Here is a 23,698-nt window from a genome sequence, read left to right on the forward strand (position 1 = left end):
TGAGGCAGGAGAATTGCTTGAACCCAGGAGGCGGAGGTTACGGTGAGCCAAGATCATGCCATTGCACTCCAGTCTGGGTAACAACAGGAAAACTCCATCTCAAAAAAAAGAAAGTTCAAAAGTTAAAATATATACAATTATTTGGTAAACTCTAGTCTGCTAAGCCAAATGCAAATAATTGTGATAATTTCTCTCACCAGAACTGTTAACATATAGATTACCCAAAGCAAATGAAAACAACTTATTATGCCTCCCTGGTTACCTCCTTACTCGTTTTTAAACTAACTATACTAATAAGCTGTGTGCAATCTGAGACCCAATGAACAAAGGGCTGCATTCACTCTAACAGTCTCTCAAGCTGGCCAGCGATAAACTGCCTCTAGACTTTCTCTATTCTGATGCTATTAGAGAAACACACAACATCAAATCTCCTCATAATGTAGTATTTAGAACTCAGACTCTAGTGTAGGAGGGTGAGCTCCTATGGCTTACGGGTCTCTCCAGTAATGGTGGGAGAGATTTCTTTTAAAAAAGGGCACATCCTAGTCTAGCCTGAGGGTTGAATTTGGGCTGAGAAAGCTCATCCTTCCTGCTTTAATACACTCAGCCAGAGCCTAGTCAACAAGGTAAAAAGAAACAGGTCCTTTGACACTGGAATCCCAGACGAGGAGCGTGCAGGGCTGAAGTGGATGAGCAGAGAAAAGCCCTCGGGGAGATGTCTCTAAAGTAGAGAAATGACAGCCACCGTGGACACCACACGTATGCCAAATATCATCTCTCTGCTGGTCTACAACCAAATTACACTTAATCAAATTCACTGAATTCATTTATGTTTAGAGTTCTCAGGTTTCTAAAAACCACCCTTAAAAGTGCTACTTCTAGTCCAGGACTAATTCAGAGAGAAGCATTTTATTGATGGTGTCCATATTTTCTGAATTCAAACCCTAACTTGGTCTGACAAATGATTTGTAAATTCTTTTTGAGTGCCTAGGCCAAAAGGTAAGCATTTCAGGGACATTTCAACTTTGTTTGATTGCTTGAGATGGAATAACTGGAATCAGGACTTGTCGTGAAAAACCTAAGAGTACGTACACTTCAGAGTATGAATAGGTTCAAAACCTCTTAGACAAGAAGGAAAGGGAAGGGCATTCACCAGATGAAGCCCAGTGGGATATAACAAGCCACCTCTAGTTAAATCACTGGAAACACTACTGGTAACTGACAACAGAGCCCCAGAAGCCATCAATAAAGCTGGAATCTGTTCCTCTCAACAAAGGACTGCATAAAGCCCTCTTTTTCTCTTCCCATGTTGCCATTTTGATTTAATGGAGGATTACGGAAGGGGGTTTTTAAACAGAAATAAAAGTTCATCTAAAATTTAGAACAGCCCTCACCTGTTTTGGGCCATCTGTCGTGAGGTAAGATAAAGATCTCAAACCTTGAGGAAAACAGATTAGCTCATATTAAATCTGCATTTTATAAATATAGAAATGGAAGAGGCAAATTATTTCCCAAATGTCAATCCCTGATATAGAAAAAAAAAAAATTAAATATTTGTCAGTCCTCTGCATTCACAAAGCCAAGATTTCCTCCATCAACGAAGTCTTACCACGAACAGTTCCAGCACCCTGTACCTTTAAGCCATCCATTTGGGTGTAATTAAGGGTGAAGTCTCTATTGAACTTGCATCTAGTCCGTGATCTGGCCATGGCTCTGAAGGCTCTATTGAGATGTAGGCAGTAAAGGGAGGCAACTTTGGGAAAAATGGTCACCTTGATGCTATCATGCCTTAAATTATAGTGATGTGACAAACCAAATAGAAATGTCCATCATATGGAAAAACATAAACTGGCTCACAGAACATAATTCTGCAGTTGTAATGCCACTTTAATAACTTTAGAAACTTGCAATATAATTTTTACAGCTCGATGATAGCCAAGAATATCTACCCTGAGTTCTTGCAGTTTCTAACAGTTTAACCAAAACATAACGCATAATCTTAACCCTAGTTAGAATGCATTTAGATCAAAGAGGTGCTACTCCTTCTCAAACTGGCAGGAGCCTAACCAACATCAAACTAAATATTCACCCTTGAGTTGATCTGTGGCCAAATGCTAGTACTTTAAATTGTATGAGGAGTCTGCAATGGGGAAACTGGTTACCTTAAATCTCTGAGGCTGGTGAAACTGAATCGTTGCCCTTTTCTGATCAAAATCTTTTCTCAGCTGAAGAAAGTGTGCTTTGCCATCTTTATTTAAAACCTTCTTCTTCCCACTGACACACCGGCAGACATTCACGTCTCTTCCATAGTACATCCCCTGGCTGCACAGACTCTTCAGATCTGTTAGCTTGAACAGGGACCCATAGTATGTGGCCAGTGCAGGGTCATCTCTCCGAATGAGAAGGGGCTTCTGCTCCCAGAATTCCTTGAAAAAAGTCTCTGTGTTGATGGGTGAGATTAAACTTTCAAAGAGACTACTGGGGCTCTCAAAGTTTAAAGCTGAAGGCCCCCCAGCTGCTTCTACTTTCATCTGTTTACAGGGAACTGGCCCCTCTTCCTTCCTACTCCCGGCAGCCTTTGCTTTCTTTGGCATCGTTCTGTCTTCAAGATAAAGCAGTAAGGAAATGCAAAGCTATCAAAAGAACAAAACACACATGGTTAGGTTTACAAAGCGTGCCAGCATTGGTGTTAGTGGATCCCCCACACACACAGCTGAATGACCATGACACCCCATGAGAACTCGTCATAGGTCAAAGCTACTTCCCCCAGGATAGGAGACAGCCTTAAGCCAATGCCATTTCTTCTAGGATATGATTCAGCCTCAACTAGCACTCAGATGACATATTCATCTAAAGAAAAACGTGTTTTCCTTTTACACAAGCACTAAGTCATGGTATTCATTATTTATTAGGCAGGATAATTATCTTAGACAAAACTATTCACCTGACTCAGCAGTTCCTAGTCATAAGTTTAGCCTATGGCCATTGACACAGCAAAGGCAAATATCTTGGATTTGGCCCCCATCAGCATCAGGGCCCACATCTAATTAGATGTACTCTGAGTTACAAACAATTGACTGGAGAACAACTAACAGCCGCCCACTGCCAGGTGCTCCTCCCCACAGCACCACCCCACCTGTTGTGCAGGTCAACCAAGCAGCCCTGGACCTGTGGTGTCACCAGGTGGCTGCGGCAGGCCACTGCCTTCTGCTTCTTTACTAACCACCTGAACCTCCTCACTTCCAGCTCTGAGCTTATTCCTGAAAACTGCCACTTTTATCAGAAACTCCCCTTCATTTAAAGAAACAAAGACCCTAAAGGCTGAAAAGTGAAGGCTAAAAGTAGTTATATCTAAAATCTTGAAAAAACTAAATTTTTAACTGAAATAAGACATTAAATAATACCAATATCATTAACCTCTAACACAGCACTTCTTTAAGATGCACACAGAACACCTGAGCATCTCAATGATTATGATTCAGGTTACGATTCCCTAGCTTCAAGGCGGAGCTGAGAGACAGAGTCTCACACTGTCACTCAGGCTGTAGTGTAGTAGCGTGATCTCAGCTCACTGTAATCTCTGCCTCCTAGGTTCAAGCAATTCTTCTGCCTCAGCCTCCCGAGTAGCTGGGACTACAGGTGCGCGCCACCATGCCCACCGAATTTTTTTGTATTTTTAGTAGAGATGGGGTTTCACCGTCTTGGTCAGGATGGTCTTGATCTCCTGACCTGTGATCCACCCACCTCAGCCTCCCAAAGTGCTGGTATTACAGGCGTGAGCCACTGCGCCCCGCTGAGATTCTGCATTTCTAACATGCTCCCAGGTGATGCTTCTGCTGCTGACACTGCTGAGTGGCAGAAGTCACATGGCCAAGCCTTGCAAAGCTCCCTCAGAACTGCCTTCAAACCACAACTATTGATCCTTATAAAGCAGGTCTCCCTCATCTGTTTCCAAGAACTGTAATTCAAATTATTTAAATTTCCCGAGGCTGCAAAACTCCATCTCAGTCATTTCCCCCTGGGAAGGGTCTCCATTGCTTTCAACAGATTCTTAAAGGAGTCCTTACCCCCGGAAAAGGTTAAGAAGTATTGTACTTATAAAAACCAAAATTTCTCAAAGGCTTCTTATTTATAAGTGGTATAGTTTCCTACCTTGGTGAGTTATTAGAATTGCAAAAATACTGTTTTCTGCTCTTTGGTCATTTTAACTAAGCGGTATTTCGGCTACGCTGTAGACTAAGTGGAATCAATGTTCTGGCCTGGGAAGTAAGCTTCCTGAACCACGTGTTACATACTGTGTGATGTGTTGCAACATACAAAAGAACTTTAGAATGAAACCCAGATGTAAACTAAACAAAGAAAGGAAATGTCAAAATATCAAACTCTCTAAAACAGCTCAGTTCCTTCGAAAGACCAAGTGCTTTTGATAAGGAAACACAGGACAGGGTGGAAAACTAATACAAATTGATACTAAAATCCTACAGGAGGGGTAAACCTTTACACTTGGAAAAAAAAATAAACTTTAGTGTTTAGGATAGGTGGTATGTTAAGACACACTTTCTGAAAATTTTTCCTTTAAGTGAAGCAGACCAGCTTGAATTCTCCATGAAAGAATTAAGCCTTCATGGAGATACAGCATTGCTAGTACATGGAACTCTGAAGTGATGTTTCCTATCTGTAGAAATACAAACGGATTCGGGAGGGAGCACTGCGTATGCAGAGGAGGTCCCACAGAGGCCTCAATGCTATCCTTTGAAAGTGCAGCTGGTGGCGGATGTCTGAGAACTTAAGATCTTGGGAGTTCCCACCACCGTTAACTGATAGGAGTGGCTCATCACCTAAAATGTACAATCATTACAGTTTATACCGATACCTGCTTTCCTTCTGGGAGTCTGGAAACGCCGCAATGCGACAGGCAAAGGTGGCCTAAGTAACCAGCCCCCAGTAAAAGCCCTAGGCACTGAGCCTCTAACAAGCTTTCCTGGTTGGCAACATTTCACAAGGGTCAACACAACTAGTGGCTGGAGCAACTGAGCATAGCCGGTGCGACCGCTGGAAGACTTGGAGCCTTACACTTGGTCTCCCCAGAGCTTCACCCGTGTGCCGCCCCCCTTGCTGCCTGTGCCTGGTGTCCTTTCCCTGCAATAAATCAGCAGAGTCCTCCTAGCAAATTGCTGAACTAAGGATGGTCTTGGGGACCACAACACGTTGCTCACGTTTAATTTTTAAAAACTTAGATTGGTTTATTAGGTTTGTATTACTAAAGGCACCCTATAGAGTAATTTTATATTCATCCAAACATTTATCTCTCACAATTGGTCAGTTTAAAATTTAAGCAGCAGGAAGATGAAAACCAAAAGCTTGTTTTAAGCATAATATATGAATGCAGTATAAGCACATTCACCAGAAAACGTGGCTAAACAAAGAATGCAAAGCACTTAAGCCAAAATAAAATCAGTTAAAGAATCTTTCCCATCTACGATCACTAACAAAATAAACTTCAGTACTGCATAACAATTGCTTTCGTTAGAATATAAATTTCACTACCCATACTGCCAAAAGTTACATCATTTGTTTCTCTATGTTCATGTTGAAATGATTTGAGGCTTAGTTAATTGGAGCCCAGCTTAGAGGTTTCTGGGCAAACACACGATTTCTCTGATTCTCACACCACTCACACTGTAAGACAACCATTGCTTTTAACAGCTTTCTAGAGCAGAGGGGAGAACAGATGAAGCATCCTATCATATTAAACATATAAAAGTCTTAAGGTACATATCACAATTTCGGAAACAGCAAAAAGTAAATCACTTATCTTAGAATCCAATAATATATTAATTAAAGAAGACAATGATTTGTCTGGAATAGTAGAGCCATCACAAGCTTGCCCATAAACCTCAGAGACCACCCCAACAAGAGAAAATATTTCCATAAAGTCACAGACAAGTTTTTGAAAAGCAACTGTTTTCCATTTGAGTTGACTATAAGCATTAAAATGTAAAAAGATTAAAAGATTTGTGGTTCATACTTTGGTGACTACCCACAGATAAACACCATAAGAAAAATCAGTGTTGACAACCATACTACAGGCAACAGATAGTCACTATATTTGTAAGGTATCCTAAGCTCCTTTTCTATATTTGAGGACATGACGACATAAGGAAGCTCTTGAAGGAAGGGATTTGTATATCCCCGGAACCAAGCAAGGTGTGGTACGTAGGAGGGCCTCAAGAAATATGTGCTGAATTTTTCACGTTTGCATCTTTTGTCTGCATACAATTTTGGAGACAAATCACAAAGGCCTTACACAAAACAGTTACGGAGAAAACAGATGGCTTGTGCGGTGGGGATTACTTTTCTGATGGCAGCTGTCACTTCAGGATTCAACAGTATCGAAAGAGCTAAAAGGCACTTTAGACATCAGTAGTTATTACTAAAGCAGGGAGGGAGGTATGAGCGTCTACATCCCCTGGGCAGTGTTTTACAGAATGTAGTTTACAGTTACTAGCAAGGTTGCCCGCATGCAAATTTCTGGTCCCTTATCAAGCCCACTGGATTGTCACTTCTGGTGGCTGGGGCCCAGAAAGCTGCATTAACATAATACGCTCTCTAGACGAATTACAGGCCCACTAATGGAGGACAGGAGTCAAATGCAGCTCAGTTAAACACACACGGCTGTCAGGAATTATATACTGCTTGGAACAAGGTTGCCTAGGCTGACCTAAAACATTTCTTTTTGGCTCAGAGATACGCTAATCCAGAGAGGGAAAGCTGGTTCTCCTATTGACATAAAGGGGTGATCAGCTGTTATCTTTTTAGTTTTATTTTAGAGAGGAAACGGACTGTACCTCAATGTATTTTGGTGATCATGAGGTTACAAAGCTTGATGTCCAGGAGGAAAAACCAGTACCAGCGGAAGAAGCTGGGGAAATCAGGTTCCTCCGCTCAAAGATGAGCCCAGTGAAATGAAACCCAGGCACCAAATTTACAGCCAATGAGTGGTGAGATCCGATCCTCTTCCTCTATCTGTCCTGAAAACAGTGAATAACCTGGTCTCAGTAACCTGTTGGACAACCCAGCTGTCGGCCAATCATTGTGGAATTATTTGCTGGTAAATGAGTTGGAAGCGTAGGCCGTAATGCAGCTTCCTCTTCTCCACACACCTGAACTTCAGGTTTCCCAGCGGTAAAGGGCGTCTGTCAGGCCCGACCTCACGCCCGGCGGCGCGGCCCACGTGGAAGCCGCGCTCGCACAGGCGGTTCTGCCGCCACCCGGCGGAGGCCGGCAGCACCCTCCGTGCAGAGCCTCCAGACTGCGCGCGCTCGTCACCGGCCTCGGGAACATTAGCACAGCACCCGTGCGCTCTCTATGCCCAAGGCTTCCGCGACCCTACCCCTGCCCGGCCGCACCCACCCCGCCCAGGTCTCCCGGGAGGTGGGGCGCCTGGGCGCGCGTCCGCGGCCCGCAACCACGGCGCCGGCCTCCGAGGCTTCCAGTCGGCCCCGCAGGTCCCCCAGGCCCGCACCCGGGCCCTGGTGCCTAAAGCAGCGGCGCGCGCCCCGCGGAATCCCGCACGACCCGGCCTGTCCCCGCGCCGCGCTGCCCGCGAGAGCGCCTCACTCACCCCGCACGGCCTGTTGCGTGCGGCCGCGAGCCCACTGCGCGGCGGCTAGGGGCGGGGCGGCTGAGCGCGCGGCGGCTAGGGGCGGGGCGGCCGGGGGCGGGGCGGCTGAGCGCGCGGCGGCTAGGGGCGGGGCGGCCGGGGGCGGGGCGGCTGAGCGCGCGGCAGCTGGGGGCGCGGCAGCTGGGGGCGGGGCGGCTGAGCGCGCGGCGGCTGGGGGCGGGGCGGCGTGGGCACGCTCCGGGCCGCGCTCCCGCCCCTGCCCGCCGCCCCACGTCAGCCCGCACGTGGTGGGAGCCCTGGGGCTCGGTTCCCGGCGGTGTTCCGTGTTCACGCATATGGAAGGAAATAAATGGCCTTTTTTTTCCTCAAAATTTTTTGGCATGTGAGTGTCGCCCAGGCTGAAGTGCAGTGGTGGGGTCTCAGCTCACTGCAACCTCCACCTCCTGGACTCAGGCATCCTCCTGCCTCAGCCTCCCAAAGCGCTGGATTGCCTATTGCCACCAGCTTAAGGGTTTGTGGTCCAATTTTAAAAGGGCATAAGAAAAAAATCTGCCTGATTGGATTTATCATTCTGTCTATGAACGTTGAAGAACTTATAAAATGATGAATATTTATATTTTTGTTTTAAAGCTTTATTTTATAATGCTACCCTGTTGTACAACTCCAGGGAACACACGTTGCTTTAAACTATGTGAGTACTGCCCCCTGTGTGTTTGTATTCATTTTGGTCCAGAAGAGAGCTAAATAACGTCTTTCTTGCATATGACTTTAATAGTTACACCACTATATTGACCTAACTTTTTAATATAAGGAAACAGACATATCAAGGTTAAGTAACTTGCTCAAACTTACACAGTCATTTGAAAGCCCATTGTTTTTGTTTGGGCTGCCATAAGAAAATGCCCTAGACTGGGTGGCTTTTAAGCAACAAAAATGGATTTCTTGCAGTTTTGGAGGCCTGCTCCCTGGTTCACAGCAGCCTCACATGGCAGAAGCAGCACGGCAATTCTGTGGGACCTCTTTATAATCCCATTTATAAGGCTTTACCCTCATGACATCATGTCCTCCCAAAGGCCCCACCTCCTAATCACATTGATGATTCGGTTTCAGTGTGTGGATCCAGGGTGGGGACCAACGTTCAGACCACAGCCGCCATGCAGCCTGTCAAGTAATAGTCTTTGGACTTCTGTTTATATTTCTTCAGAAGTGATTAACTTCTTCTAACTCAGAAAGAAGCTGTGAGCTTCAGGTGAGACGGAATAAGCAAAAGAGTTTTAAAACTGTAAAATGCTATTCCGTGTGAGAGGCATTATTGTTAAATACAGTATGATATCTTGAACATGATTCCATAGAATGAATTAAATGCATGATTCCATAGAATGAATTAAATGCCTTTTATACATGCGTACTTCACTTAATTTACACAACTCATCAAGAAGGGCACCTTCAAATTGATGTCATATCACCATGGGATAATCTTGGTCTCTTAGTACTTCAGAAAAGCCAAATTTGTTTAATAATGACCCAGGCTGAGGTATTTTGTTTTGGTCTTGGGTTTTTGTTTTGTTTTGTTTTGAGACGGAGTCTCGCTCTGTTGCTCAGGCTGGAGTGCAGTGGCACGATCATGCTCATCGCAACCTCCACCTCCCAGGTTCAAGCAATTTTCCTTCCTCAGCCTCCTGAGTAACTGGTACTACAGGCGCCTGCCACCAGGCCTGCCTAATCTTTGTATTTTTAGTAGAGATTGGGTTTCACCATACTATCCAGAGTGGCCTTGATCTCCTGACTTCGAGATCCGCCAGCCTCGGCTTCCCAAAGTGCTGGGATTACAGGCGTGAGCCACCGCACCCAGCTGGTCTTTTAAGACTATATTTGTTATGATACAGCTCATAGAACTCAATATATTTAACTTGATAACAAGCATATCATGAGTGTTTGGAATTATATTTTGCATATTTATGTAACTATGGTTTAAACTCCTTGGGAGCAGGAAATATGCCTTCTTTAATTCTGAGAATTGAAACAGAGTTCTTCACAGAGCAGTTACTCAGTGTTCACGAAATTGAATTGGGTTAGCATCCCCATTTCTTTTCGTGCTTAGACTCTAACTTCTTTGACAGCCTATAGGAAAGTTGGTATTAGGCCGCATGACTTTTCTTAAATTAAATGATTCTGCAGACCTCCTTTCTCAAACAACCCAGCACTTGCAGGTGAAAAAATATGCCTCAGGATTTTCCAATGACTTTTCCTTACAGAGATGTTTTCTTACTTAACATGTTATCGTAAATCTTGAAGTAGACTTGCCCATGATTCTTATAAAAATATATACTCCTGGAAAGGTGCTTTCTGCTCACACTCTTTGGCTTGGTTTGCTAAAAGGTAAACAAGCACCTATTTAAAATGTTTCCTAGGGGACTAACAGAGTGTATACATGGATGAGGAGCCCCCAGCATCACGATGCAACATTAGTTTACTTATTTTCCTTTGAAATTTTATCATAATGACCTAAAAATGACCTACTAAGGTGGTACTAGTCAGGTACTGATGAGTCTGCTGATGAATTTTTTTAAAACTTTCAAGAAAGAGAAAAATATACCTCATATAAACTTTCTGAATATAGAAAAGGAAAACAGCTGAAAGAAAATTACAGACAAATATTATTTATAAACCTAGAGGTGGCCGGGCACAGTGTCTCACGCCTGTAATCCCAGCACTTTGGGAGGCCGAGGCGGGCAGATCACGAGGTCAAGGTCGAGACCATCCTGGCCGACATGGCGAAACCCTGTCTCTACTAAAAAAACAAAAAATTTGCCAGGCATGGTGGCGCGCGCCTGTAGTCCCAGTTACTCAGGAGGCTGAGGTGGAAGAATCGCTTGAACCCAGGAGGCAGAGGTGGTAATGAGCCAAGATTGCACCACTGCATTCCAGCCTGGTGACAGAGCAAGACTCCGTCTCAAAAAAACAAAAACAAAAAAACAACATAGAGGCATAACTTTTAGTGAAATAATGTCTCTGGAATTTTGACTTGAAATTTCAGTTGAATCTCCAAAACTGGAAACAATATTATTATTTTTTTATTTGTTCAATGCCGCTTTTCATTTTTCAGGCCCTTTTTGAAAACGGAGTACACAAACTTGTTAATACACACAAAATCTAAAAGGAGGATACTATAACTATCCAAATTTTTCATGTGATGAAACTGAGGCCCTAGGAAACTAAGCTATTAACCAAAGGTCACTGAGTAATGGAGATAGAACCAAGATTTTAATTGGTGCCACCTGGCGTTAGAGCAGGGTTTCTTAGCCTTGGTAGTATCAACATTTTGGTCTGTAATTCTTCATGTGGGAGGCTGTCCCGTGCCTTGCAGGATGTATCATAGCATCCCTAGCCTCCACCCCCCAAATGCCGATTGTGCTTCCACCCCTACTTGAAACAGCCTAAATTTATCTAGGCATTACTGAATTCCTCCTGGGAGTACCTTCTACCCCAGCTCTTAATCTCACACTATACTGCAGTTAAACAGCACATTTAAATATACTCTCAAGAGGAGATGTTAGACGTTGACCTGTAGGGCTTACTGAAAAGGCCCAAGACAGTCCTGTGACCGTCACTCACATTCAGGCTATATAAGGAGAAGGAAAGTTAGGGGAAGTTTGTGGAAGTAGGGAGTTTTGGGAATCGTAGATTTTCAGGCTAGCTGAAATTGCTGTAGCATGTCCCTCCCTCCCCCAAGTCAAGTGAGAGGGACCCCAGAGTCCAGGCAGGGAGGTGTTCTCTGTAGGAGGGTATCTGACTTGATGCTTGCTGAGCTGTGGAATCTGCTAGTCTGCTCTGGGCCTGCTGTCAGAGAAGATCCTACTGGGGTTGGCAAGTTCTTGCAGTCTGGAGATAGGGCCCTGGGAATGTGGAGACTGCTTCTCACCCGGAGCATCCTGAAGAAGGAGTTGGCTGGTGACCTCATCATAGCACTGTAAGGCAAAAAGGCAGTGTCAGGGCAGCCTGCTCTCACACAGATTATCACATCAAGGACCGTTGAGCATCCTCTGGGCTGAGTGGTTGGTGTGGAAAAGTGACAAACAGTGGCATAGAGGACCAGGAGGCACTGGGGTCCATGGGCCCAGACAGGAAAAGAGACACAGGGTCTCAGGCAGTGTGTCAGGGATCTCAAGGTTAATGTCAAGAAACCCAGTACCTCCAAATCAACCTTCTCTTTGTCAACTAAAGAAAAAGCTAGACTTTCAAAGAATTAAAATTAATTTCATTCAGAGTCTTACTGACGATTGCAACTAGGGAGAGCCTTTCAGAGTTTCTGTTAGACTGCTCCAAAGCAGTGTTTCAACCATAACTACACATTAGGTGGCGGAGGTTCTGTGCGTGTTCAGAAGTTACATCAAGTGTACTCAGAAGTTACATTCCAGCAAAATCTCATCAAAGTTTGGGTGCAAGAGTACATCTGGTTATAGATCACAGAGGCATCATTATTAATCCTGTCAGATGTTATCTTACGGACAAGAAGAGGCAAGAGCTGGATCACTGAACTTATCTTTTCTAAAAATGCAGTGATTCCGGGAAGAGATGTGGGAATCTGTGCTCCATCCTGCTTATCATCTTCAAGGCATTCTTCTGGGGGCTGCGCTTGTCACTGAGTCAGGGGTTTCTGAAGGTAGGCTGACAAGCAGAACAAGCAAACATTGCTTCTTCACAGCAAGGGCTATGTGGCTGGCCAGAAGCACACACCCCGCATCCCTTGAAAGCTTCAACATTTGAATAGCTGTCACCAGGGCTTGCTACATAATTTGTGGGTCCCATTGCAAAATGAAAAGGGTGCCCTGAAAGGTACTGAAAGATAAAACCATTCCCTTCTTTCGTCTCTCCTTCTTCACTATCAGGGTGGTTATCTTCTATTTGCTACTAAATGCTGTGCTCTACCCTGCAGCAGGAAGGTGAGTGCAGGCATTCATGGGCACCCAGAGCCCTGCAGGACCATTGGGTGCTGCTAAATAAAGAAAAAAACGTTATAAAATTGGAAAGGAAAGAAGACTTTATTTCTCATAAAGGATTATTCCCTGTGAGGTGCCCATCCCTCAGGCTGGGAAGCATGTCTCTAGCAGAGACCAGAGAGAGGCACTTTCAAAGGAGCAGGGGAGGAGGTGGGACCTTAATGCTGAACCAGTTGGCTTAACAGACTGCTCAGCAGGTTATGGGAAAAGCTATGAATATTCATGAAGGTGGCCCTGACATTTGCATATGGAACAAATTTGCATGTATTTAATAACACAGGACCATGTTCATTCTGAGGTGGAGACTTAACATTTAAATATACTACAGTTAGGCTCTGTATGTCAAAAGGTGTTTTTAGGATGCAAAGTCTGACAAGTACGCGACCTCCGCAAACCCACCAAAACCAGTCTGCGGTCGGTGGTCTTCTTATCAGGAGAAAGTTACTGAACTCAGTCTCTTGACCAACCAAAGCTGAAGCTATGGCTGGTAGAATAGGAGGTCAGTTAGTTAGGGTCCAGTGCTAAGCTTCAATTGTTTTAATATTGCTATTTCAAGACTAGTGCTTGTTTAGCTGCCAGTGAAAAATAAAAGCCTTGTGGCAGTTAGAATGCAGTTGATTTTTCTCTAAGTGCAGGGGTGAGTAACTTAACCCTTACCTGGCATGGCCTTAGGTCCTGTTTATAATTTGACATCTGTTCCATCTTTCTTAAGGTCTCTATTTTGCCATACTTCTACGTTAGTTGTGTCAAAACCATAAAAGGGAGGGGTATATAATGAGGCTTTTCTGACCTTCTGTTCCATCGTGGTCATGAACTCAATTTAAAGAATTTTCTGGGGTCCCTTTCCCCACAGCGGGTTCTTTCAGTCAGTAAGGGGCTTAACGTTTTATTTTTAGCTTACAGTGCCCATGTGTGCTCGGGAGCACATGGCCACAGGCTGCCCAGATCTCCCTCCTGCTAGCCACTGGGCCAATACTGCTGTGCCTGGCCAGGGATGGAGACATCAATCCTCCCAACTCTCAGCAGATGGGGGAACACCAAGAGATGGCAACCTACCAGCCAGGACATGCTAATTACTTGGATAGGGAGTGGGCAAGGGCCTTGCTCCAGCCTGGTTGCCCTCTAAACACACTGTAGTGCTGAGAGCCCATGGCAGAGTTGGCTGACACCATGACCAGCCCCAAATGCTATGGAAGGTGCACCCCATCCCAACATTCTCTGCATCTGTCTAGGCCTTTGCCTGGGGCAGCAAGCAGCAGGGCATTGGGCCTGGCAGGAGATGGGGTGAGAAAGAGAGGTCCAGAACCATCCCACCGGCGGGACAGAGGCAGAACTGCATGTGCCACAGCCAGGTATGTGCAGTTCCCTCCCTTCTTCCTTCAGACTTCATTCCCAAAACAAATTCAAAGATCAGATTATTACGAGTTTCAGGATGGTGACTCCAAAGCATTAAACCCCAAGGGTGAGGCCCCTGATGAATTGCATATTCAGCCCTGCCTGTCACTGAGAACAGCAACAAACCAAGACAGCGGAAGGACATCCCATGAAGTGAAGAGACTTCTTCCAGTTATTTCCCTAATTCTCTCCATGGAGTCCCTACTCCAAACCCGGTGGAATGAAGGAGGATGGGGAGAGGTATGTATTAAAGAGCAGACTGTACTCAGTCCCGGGTTGAGGTCTGAACTAGTTGGGGGCTGGAGGATAGGGAAAACAGATGAAAATCAGACAAGTCTCTGTAAATAACTTATGGTATCCCAAAAGCTGTGGGATCTGCCTGCGATGTCAGCAAAAGGCAGAGAAAGAATACCCAATAGAGTATGTTTGACAGCAATTGGTGAAAAATAAAGCCATTTTCTGTCTGCACCTACTACAGGTTCAGGTAATTTCATATAAAACATGGTTCGGCAATATCATAAACGTATAGCCCACATGAACCAAGTAGAACCCACCAGGAATCCCATCAGTACAACCATTACATCAAAGGGGTAAATGATAACATCATGATGGAATTAAGTAATTCAAATAACTTGAATAATTTGAAATGGGCCAATTATTATAGTCAGGATGGCATGTTGTATTGATTACTTGGTGACCAACATGCAATTAATTGCTCTTATTGCATAGAGGCATATTATCTTTTATACAAATAAGCAATAATAATCTGACTACATTAATATAGACCAGGATAGTATCCCAAATAATCAAATACAGTTTATTCCATTTTCAAATTCAAATCTTCCCCCAGGATATACACTAAGGGACTTTCAGGACATCATTCTGCAGAGCAGCCACATTTTAGACTTCTGTCCTTGTCTTTCTTTTGCCTTATTTTTCTTACCTACTTCTAATTCATGTTATCTTTCTAAATCATATTCAGTTATTAAAGTTCATCTTCACAAAACCTTCTCATTCTCTTTTGTCTACCTGAGCTGCATATTTATTTAAAAGCAGTTTAGCTGGTCCCAAGGCTACTTTCCCATTGATTCATGATTTAATTTAGATATGACCTTGCCCAAGATACAACCTAATTTTAAAAATATATTTTAAGTTACTTTGGGTGGTGTGATTTCTCCAAAAAGTTATTTGATGTGTGGGTTTAGGTTTATAATACTTCTTTGAAGTGCAAAATGTTGAAACACCTGCCTTAATGATCGCTGAAGTAAAAGAAATTATGTAAATGTTAAGTACTTCCTTACTTAGGATGCCTTGTTGAATTAGCTAGTTTTGGAATATTGGAACACATATGCTACTTTTAAAGGACACTGGCTTGTACCTCAAACTTCCGAAAGTCTTATTTCACAATGCAAAATGTGTTTCAAAAGAGTTGCTAATGACATTATAATTTCACGTATTTTTTGATTGTCTAAGATAAGGAGTGGTCAACTAGCAGCACAGCTTTGTGGAAAGCCTTTGAAACACTCTTGCAGAAAGCTTTCTCTAATGAATTGCATTGATCCTAGAGATTAAGAGTAATATCAAATCCTTCAAATAATTCAACTGATAATAAAATGTAGTTTAGTCTTTCCTATGACAAACTAAGTATCAATATATTGAAAAGAAAACTATATTAATTTTTTCTCAGTGACTTCGTGAAATGTCTTTTCTACACTTGGCCCCATCATTGACCAAAAATAGTATTATGATTCAGTGGGAGTTAAGGGAGGAACAGCTGATAATGTGGTTCTGACGATGCTGAACTTCATCTGAGCCTGTGTGTTCCTGGAAAGCAGCAAAGGTCTGGAAATCCCCGCCACATTTTGTATTCTGAGAAATAACCACCCTGCTTTCACATATTCCGAGATCAGACCCACCTCTACCCTTCCTCAGTGAATGTGACTCACTTGCACTCCTGGCTCTTTGAAGCCCTTGACCTCCTTCTTTCTCTTTGAGGTGTTTCTCATTAATAAATGCCCTTTCTATTGCAATAAACTGAATAAAATCATCTTTTTAAATGTCCAGTGCATTTTGTTTTTCAGTTTCTTTAAAAGAGAAGAAAAATATGGTTAAGTTCTTTGTTAAATCCAGGAAATAAAAATTTGCAGTTGGAAAAGCAAGACACTGTAGTGTGATAGAGTGTTTTAAAGCAGTGTTTACAGAGAAAGATGAGGCAGGCTGTGTTCCATAAATGAGGTGTTGGGTAGTTGGAATATAACCCTGACTGCTTTGCCTAAGGCCTTGCCAAGAAAAAACAGCAGCACCAGTACAGAATTGTAGTTGAAATAGCAGTTTTCATGCCACTTCCTTCTCTTCCTTCTTTGAGGGTGTTAAGCTCATTGAAATTTTGATCTTCATAATAATTACAGAAATAGATATAAATAGATGTAATCCTTTCTCTCATTCATCTCCATGTTAAAAAAAATTGTATGTACAGGGTTGTGTTTGTGTGAGCGTGTGTGTGGTTTGAGCAGGCTCATAAGTGGCACAATAGGAACAACAGACCTTACCCCTGAAGATTAACCCACCTGCAAGGATTTAGGCAATGTAGTCACAAGTTACGATTTTGTAGCAAATCATATACAAGTATTTGCAACCTCAGTTACTCTCTTACTTAGAAAGATGGCAAAGGCTTGTAGTGGTGATAGCAGTCATGGAAAGAAGCAGGTTTTCAATGCATAGGACTGCTTTACCTTAATTATTTTAGACAGTGCAGAAACTTCCATTAGGAAAAGGGAATGCCAGCAGATATATAAAGAAGGCTCTGCTTCATGGGGGAAAATGAACTAAAAATTTAAAAGATTCTTCAATTACAGTAATCTATAACTCAGAGCTTCTAGGCAGACCCGTGAGTGAGTCTGACACGCAGGTTCTAGTTGTAAACGGGTATTTTTCTAAAAGAAATAAGTGAAGAAATTTAAATATGACTAGACATTTCATTTGTATCTAAAATAATTTTACTTCTAAATGTTCTTTACATTGCTAGTTGCAACCTACTTGTAATAGCACACAATGGGAAATAACAACAATGTCCTATAGGAGGAGATGCATTAAATGAACTATGGTACACCCATTCAGGACAGCTCTGCAGCATATATAAATCGGTTTTCAGGAAGAGAGACACGGGAAGTTGTTTAGAATGCAGAGAAGAAAATCTGGCTACAAATGGACACTGTCCCCAACACAATGTAAGTTCAATAAGGGGAGGAGCCACTTCCATTTCTCATTACGGTATCCCCAGTAGACAGTGCTTGTTATGAGTGCTTAAAATAATAAACACAAGTGTTTACAAAAGGGCTCCATTTGAAAAGATGTCAGTTATGTATAGAAATCCTCTAAGAATATACATTAAAATGTTAGCTTTTTGATTCTGAGTAGATGATTTTTTTTGCCAGTTGGTTTTTAAATTTTTTTAATAATGAAGCTTTATTTTCTAACCAGAACAGAAACAAATAAAGCTAAGTGAAAATATACTATTGCATGGGATTTCCAAAGTAGTTTCTATAAAATAGCCCATTTCTATATTTAGGCAGTTTACAGAGCTAGCTGGCTTCTTCTTAATCTTAGAAAGCAGCTTATTTTCAGAAATCCTTGCATTTTATCCAGGCTTATCCCTCAGTGAACAATCATGCACAGTCTGTTCAGGATTGTGATGAGTAAATGAAGTGAAAATCAAAATGAGGTAACTATTATATGCTATCTTCCCTCTCACAGTTTTCACGTAAACCATGGTTTCATTCTTCTTGGAGTAAGAACCGAGCAGAAATCTTGTTGCTCCCTAGGAGAAATGAAGCTAATGGGAACAGCCCCCTCTTCTTAGTCCTCATAAGCCACCCATCTCAAGAGAAGGAAACTGGCAAAACTCCTAGGAGCTCATTCCAAATGCTCTTAATAATTCCCTTGAGCGGTAACCATATTTTCTTGCTCAGTGTTAGACATATATTACTGAAGAATGCAATGCCTGTATTGCTAGCTATTAACAGAAGTTATATTTGATTGGCTAACAACCATGCATCAATGATCCTCCAGAGGAATGCTGAGTGTGTGGGTGTGATAGAGACCCATTCGCCTAGGCTAGATTGCCAAAGGTATTCAGCGAGGCGTTTGATTTAAAACAGGGAAATGAATATGCCCAGGGGAAGCATTTGACATATTGAATGTTACACTTCAAAGTATGTGAAAAAACACAAAAGCCCGAAGAAACTGAGTATTGGATAAAGAGAACAGTATAGATTTATTCTGTTCATTTGTATATTTGTCCCTTTTTAAAACATCTGATATTGTCAAAATCAGGAATGCAATACAACTGTAGTGCTCGGCTAAATAATAGCTACAAATTTTTGGCCATCTAGGATATTTTCTGTGCTGTATTTTGAAAATATAATCCTACCAAAATACTACTATTAAATCAAGCTTAAAACCATTCAATAGCTTTTTAAAAAGTATATTTATGGTCTATCTACAATGAAATGGAAAAGGGTTTTAATACATTATATTAGCTCAATTTTGGAGAGTATTCTATAAAAATATAATCCTTGGGAAGTTTCAAGAGAATTGGAAAAGTTGTATTAAGAAAATAGAATGAAGTATCCCAGAAGTAGCCTGCCTGGGAGGGAAGTCGTAATAGAAAAGTAACTTTCCTCTTAATATTTTGCACTCAGGAGGAAGATACTTTTCTAGAACCTTCGTGATTCACAACAGAGAACCAAAACCAATGTTATTGGTTTAAAAAGCAGAAAGTTTTTGTCTCTTCACCTGGCAAAAAATAATTCAAATCATTTTGATTTACTTTATGGTGAAATAAAAGGAAATACACTGAAAGTAATACACCATTTAATTTATTTCTCTTAATTCAATCCCAGCAATCAAAATAGGTATGGGAGTATTTCATATTTCCTGCCAAGGGCTTTTCTTTAGATTGAATCTTGTTCAGAAAATACTCAAAACAAAAGCATGCACACTGCCGACCTGCAAAATGAACATTGATCACAGGAGATTTTTCTACTTAACAAATATTTATTTAATACCCACTTGACCTGGTTTACTTAGTTCAACCAAAGTTATTAAAGATTACTATGGGATAAATAAATTTCATTCAATTTTTTTCACTCAATACAATATCTGGAAGCATCTCCAGTTGTTTATAACTTGAGAGTCCACATCCCTTTGTAGATGTTCTTTTTCTTTCTTTAGTATCCCCCTTTCAGAACTCACCCAAGACAGTGTACATACATCTATTTTAACATTTGTTACATGTTTTATAGCTCCAGTTTACTGCTCCTACTGGCTGCACACTCAGAGAAGGCAGGAATGCTATTTCATATTCATTTTTCAGTGCATAACACTTATTAAAGTGCCAGGCACACGTAGGTGGTCAATAAACATTTGTTGAAAAAAGTGATTAATTAAATACCTCTAAAAAGCTGTGAAAACAATATATCATCTACAAAATACAAGATGTTATTATTGATGACTGATGTATTAACATTAGAATGGGAAGAATGAGTGGAAATTTAGGTTCCCCCCTCCACTTATGCTCAAAAATATAGGCGACAATATTTATTTATTTATTTACTTATTTTATTTAGAGATGGACTCTTGCTCTGTCCTCCAGGCTGGAGCACTGTGGTGTGATCTCGGTTCACTACAACCTCTGCCTCCCGGGTTTAAGCAATTCTCCTGCCTCAGCCTCCCCCATAGCACAGACTACAGGCACGTGCCACCATGCCTACTAATGTTTGTATTTTTAGTAGAGAAGGGGTTTCACCATGTTGGCCAGGCTGGTCTTGAACTCCTGACCTCAAGTGATCTGCCTGCCTGGGCCTCCCAAAGTGCTGGGATTACAGGCGTGAACCACCACACTTGGCCTGAAACAACATTTAACTAAGAGTAAAGACTTGACTGGAGATGGGAGAAGGAGATTGGAGATCCTTCAGAGGATTCTTCGCTGTGTGAGTGTGGATGATGCCACCTTGATGTGGATGTTCTTGCCTAGGACGGTTGAGCTCTGGTAGGTAACCTGGCACTTGACTGGCACTCCAAGAAACAAAATATCCTTGAATTATTGTTACAGTCCAGCTTTCTTCCCTAGTTAAATAAAGAACACTTCATTAAGAAAGAAGGAGGCTTCAGATGAAATAGTTACAAAGCCCTTCCCAATGGACAACTTTTTCTTGCAGTACACATGCCTGTGACTCTCATTTATGGAGTCAAACTTTCCTAGGACCTAAGTTATTTCCTAGATATAAATCAGTCAGATTTCAAATTTTCTTTAGGGAAGGAGACGCGACTGCCTCTTTCCCATTTGTACCTAGGATTGTCCAACTCATATTCAAGAGTTTTGTTTTTTAAACATTGTCTGGCTTTAAAGTGGTATACATTTGAAATTCCCCTTCATACATATACACCCCAGTAAAACAAATTAAATAAAATATACACAATGGGGAATAAAATCCTAGAATAGGTGTCAATGACATGGTTGTTTTCCAGAATGATTCTACCAACATGTCCTCCCAGGGATTTTCTTCTCTTTATCTGAGATGAATCAGAGCTGGGGCTGCATATCGATTTTCTTCTGATGAAGTCTTCTGAGTTGAGAGAGAGGGAAGTCTGGTCCACGTCAATTTCAGTGTCATGATAACAACCATCGAAGGCCATGGCTTGAACTGCATCGATATTGTACATCCTAGAAATCTGTCAAAAAAACTTTTTTTAAAGTAGGTCCTGAATATGGTTTTACAAATAGGAATTACAATAAATAATGTTAATTAAGTTAAATATGATTTATCGAAACAGCAATAAAAGCCAATTGGATTTGTTTTTCAATGTATTTTTCTTCGTTATAGAAAATATAGCAGTATTCTCAGTCAGGGGATATATTTTTTGGTTCAAAACTAAAACCATGTCATCTGGTGATCCATTTATGCTTAAATTGGGCATGGGATAGAGAAAGATTTTAGCTGCTCCGTTCAAATGCAAATTAGCCAGGCCTTCCCATTTTTGCCTAAGAGCACCTATAAATGATCCAAACATAGCCCAATTAAACAACATAAAATTGGTTTATTTTTCTGAAGGAGCAAGTTATCAATGCTTTCTGGCTCCAGTGCCTGACTGAATCTAAACTAAAATTTTCTTTAAGGTTTTACTCTGAGGAAGACAGCGGTTCCCACTACTCTGGAGCAGTGTCTACAAAGCAGCTGTTGCTAAGTGCTCTTGGAGAACACAAAATCACTGCTTGATGTATAAGGAAGTTCAAAAATGAACAAATAGACGCTACTACTGGATGAGATTATTCACAATTCAAACTGGAAGCTGCAAAATAAATTCTGCCAAAACATGTATTTGGTTCATAGTGATTTTAAAACCTAATATTTTACTGAATTCAAAAGACATGAAGGCTATTTTGTGCAGTCAGTGAACTAATCAAAGACCCATACCTGAGTTATGTTGTGCCTTTTTATTTTCTTAAGTTTTAAATTAAAATTTGTTTCTTGTTTTAATTTATTGAGACAGGTCTCACTCCGTCATCTAGGCTGGAGTACAGTGGTGTGATTCTAGCTCACTGCAGCCTTGACCTCCTGGGCTCAAGTGATCATTCCCACCTTAACCTCCTGAGTAGCTGGGACTATAGGCACACACCACTACACTGAGCTGATTTTTTAAATCATTCATGCTCTTTTATTCAACTTTAAGCAGGGCTTGATCAGAAAGAAGAGCTCAGAAGAGCAACCCCAGCATCAGGGCATATGATTCATCCGAGGCTCTCCTGACAGTTCCAGCCCGGAGGGGCTTGGAGTGGCCTGCCATGCTCGGGCAATGGCGAGCATGAAAGCCAAACCTTGGGACCTGGAGAGTAAAGTGTCTGATCGCTCCCTGCAGATGGGCACATAACAGGTACATCTTCAGAGACAGTATTTTATTTTATTTTATTTTTAGTAGAGATGAGGTCCTGTTACGTTGCTAAGGCTGGTCTTGAACTCCTGAGCTTAGGCAATCCTTCTGCCTTGGCTTCCGAAAGTGCTGGGATTACAGGCATGAGCTGCCGCATCCAGCCAAGAAAGAAAGTAGCTATTTTTCCTCTTTCTGAGCAATGGTCAACATTAGGGATATGTTTTCCATAGACCTGCTGTTCTTCCTGTCTGAGTATCTTGGGGAGGGAGGTGGTTAGAATGTGTCTATGAACATGATGGTACTGGGTGGTAGTGGTGTGTGACGGTAGATGGTAATAATGTGAGATGGATGGTGGTGGTAGATGATGGAGGTGGTGAATGGTGGTGGGTGGTGGTGGTGAATGTTGGTGAAGGGCGATAGGTGGTGGGTGATGTTGGCTGGTGGTGGTTATGGTGGTGAGTGGCAGTGATATGTGGTGGTCATACTGGTGGTGAATGGTGGTGGTGGGTATTGGTGTCTGGTGGTGGTGGTGGGTGCTGATGGTGATGGTGGTGTTTGGTAGTGGTGGACGTTGGTCATGGTGGGTGGCAGTAAGTGGTGGTGGTGGATGGTGATGGATGATGGTGAGTGGTGGGTGGTAGGTGGTGAATGGTGGTAGTGGTGGATGTTGATGGTGGATGGTGAGTGGTGGTGAGTGGGGATGGTGGTGGTGGTAGGTGTTGGTGGGGGTGGTAGTTGGTAGTGGTAATGATTGGTGGTGTTGGTAGGTGGCAGATGGTGATGAGGGTATATGGTGGTGGGTGGTGAGTGGTGGTGGTAGATGGTGGTGGTGATGGTACTGGTGGATGGTGGGTGATGGCGGTAGATGATGGTGTTGGATAATGGTGGTGGGTAATAGGATGTAGTGGTGATTGGTGATGTTAGTGGATGGTGGTGGTATTGGTGGATGGTGGTGGGGGATGGTGGTAAACAGTGGTGGTTGATGGTATTGGGTGGCGGGCGTGGTGGTAGATGTGGGGATGTGATGGTGGTAGGTGTTGAGTGGTGGCTGGGAGTAACTGGTGGTCAGTGGGTGAGTGGGTGGTGGGTGGTGGTGTTGGTGGAAGGGTAGATGCTGGTGGTGGGTGGTAAATGATGGGTGGTGAGTGGTGGTGGTGGATGGTTGGTGGTGGGTGGTGTTGGTGGATGGTGGTTAGGGGTAGAGGGTGGTGGTGGGTGGTGGGTGGTAAGTGATGGGTGGTGAGTGGTGGTGGTGGGTGGTAAATGATAGGTGGTGAGTGGTGGTGGTGGGTGGTGGGTGGTGGTATTGGTGGATGGTGGTTAGAGGTAGAAGGTGGGTGGTGGGTGGTAAATGATAGGTGGTGGGTGGTAGTGGTGGGTGGTGATATTGGTGGGTGGTGGTTACAGGTAGAAGTTGGGTGGTGGGTGGTAAATGATAGGAGGTGAGTGGTGGTGGTGGATGGTGGTTATGAGTAGAAGGTGGGTGGTGGGTGATAAATGATGGGTGGTGGTAGATGGTGGGCGATGGTGTTGGTAGATGGTGGTTAGGGGTAGAGGATTGTGGGTGGTGGGTGGTAAGCGATGGGTGGTGAGTGGTGGTGGTGGGTGGTGGGTGGTAGTGTTGGTGGGTGGTGGTTACGGGTAGAGGCAGGTGGTGGGTGGTAAATGATAGGTGGTGAGTGGTGGTGGTGGTGGTGGATGGTGGTTAGGTGTAGAGGGTGGTGGTGGTGGTGGGTGGTAAGTGATGGGT

At 42.8% G+C, this 23,698-nt stretch overlaps 2 protein-coding genes across 12 annotated transcripts in view; both read right to left on the minus strand.

Annotated features, from left to right (window-relative positions):
• RIOX2 (ribosomal oxygenase 2) overlaps positions 1-7,670 on the minus strand; it is a 43,335-nt gene extending 35,665 nt beyond the window's left edge. For 6 of the 10 annotated variants that reach the window (XM_017546201.2, XM_017546204.2, XM_017546202.2 and 3 more), the window contains exons 1-2: positions 7,625-7,665; positions 2,163-2,633 (exon numbers count right to left, since the gene is read on the minus strand). In XM_017546201.2, coding sequence (XP_017401690.1) covers positions 2,163-2,594 — 432 coding nt within the window. In that variant the 5' untranslated portion in view covers positions 2,595-2,633; positions 7,625-7,665. Of the gene's footprint in view, positions 1-2,162; positions 2,634-6,848; positions 6,968-7,163 lie in introns of those variants that run through there. The other 4 variants (XM_017546205.2, XM_017546203.2, XM_017546199.2 and 1 more) reach the window with 3 other exon arrangements.
• Positions 7,671-19,858: 12,188 nt separating this feature from the next.
• GABRR3 (gamma-aminobutyric acid type A receptor subunit rho3) overlaps positions 19,859-23,698 on the minus strand; it is a 55,486-nt gene continuing 51,646 nt past the window's right edge. For both annotated transcript variants that reach the window (XM_037744881.1, XM_017546208.2), the window contains one exon: positions 19,859-20,751. In XM_037744881.1, the coding sequence (XP_037600809.1) occupies positions 20,452-20,751 (300 nt within the window). In that variant the 3' untranslated portion in view covers positions 19,859-20,451. The remainder of the gene's footprint in view (positions 20,752-23,698) is intronic.

The sequence above is a fragment of the Cebus imitator genome, unplaced genomic scaffold (assembly GCF_001604975.1).
Source record: "Cebus imitator isolate Cc_AM_T3 unplaced genomic scaffold, Cebus_imitator-1.0 Scaffold188, whole genome shotgun sequence".
Classification (NCBI taxonomy): Eukaryota; Metazoa; Chordata; class Mammalia; order Primates; family Cebidae; genus Cebus; species Cebus imitator.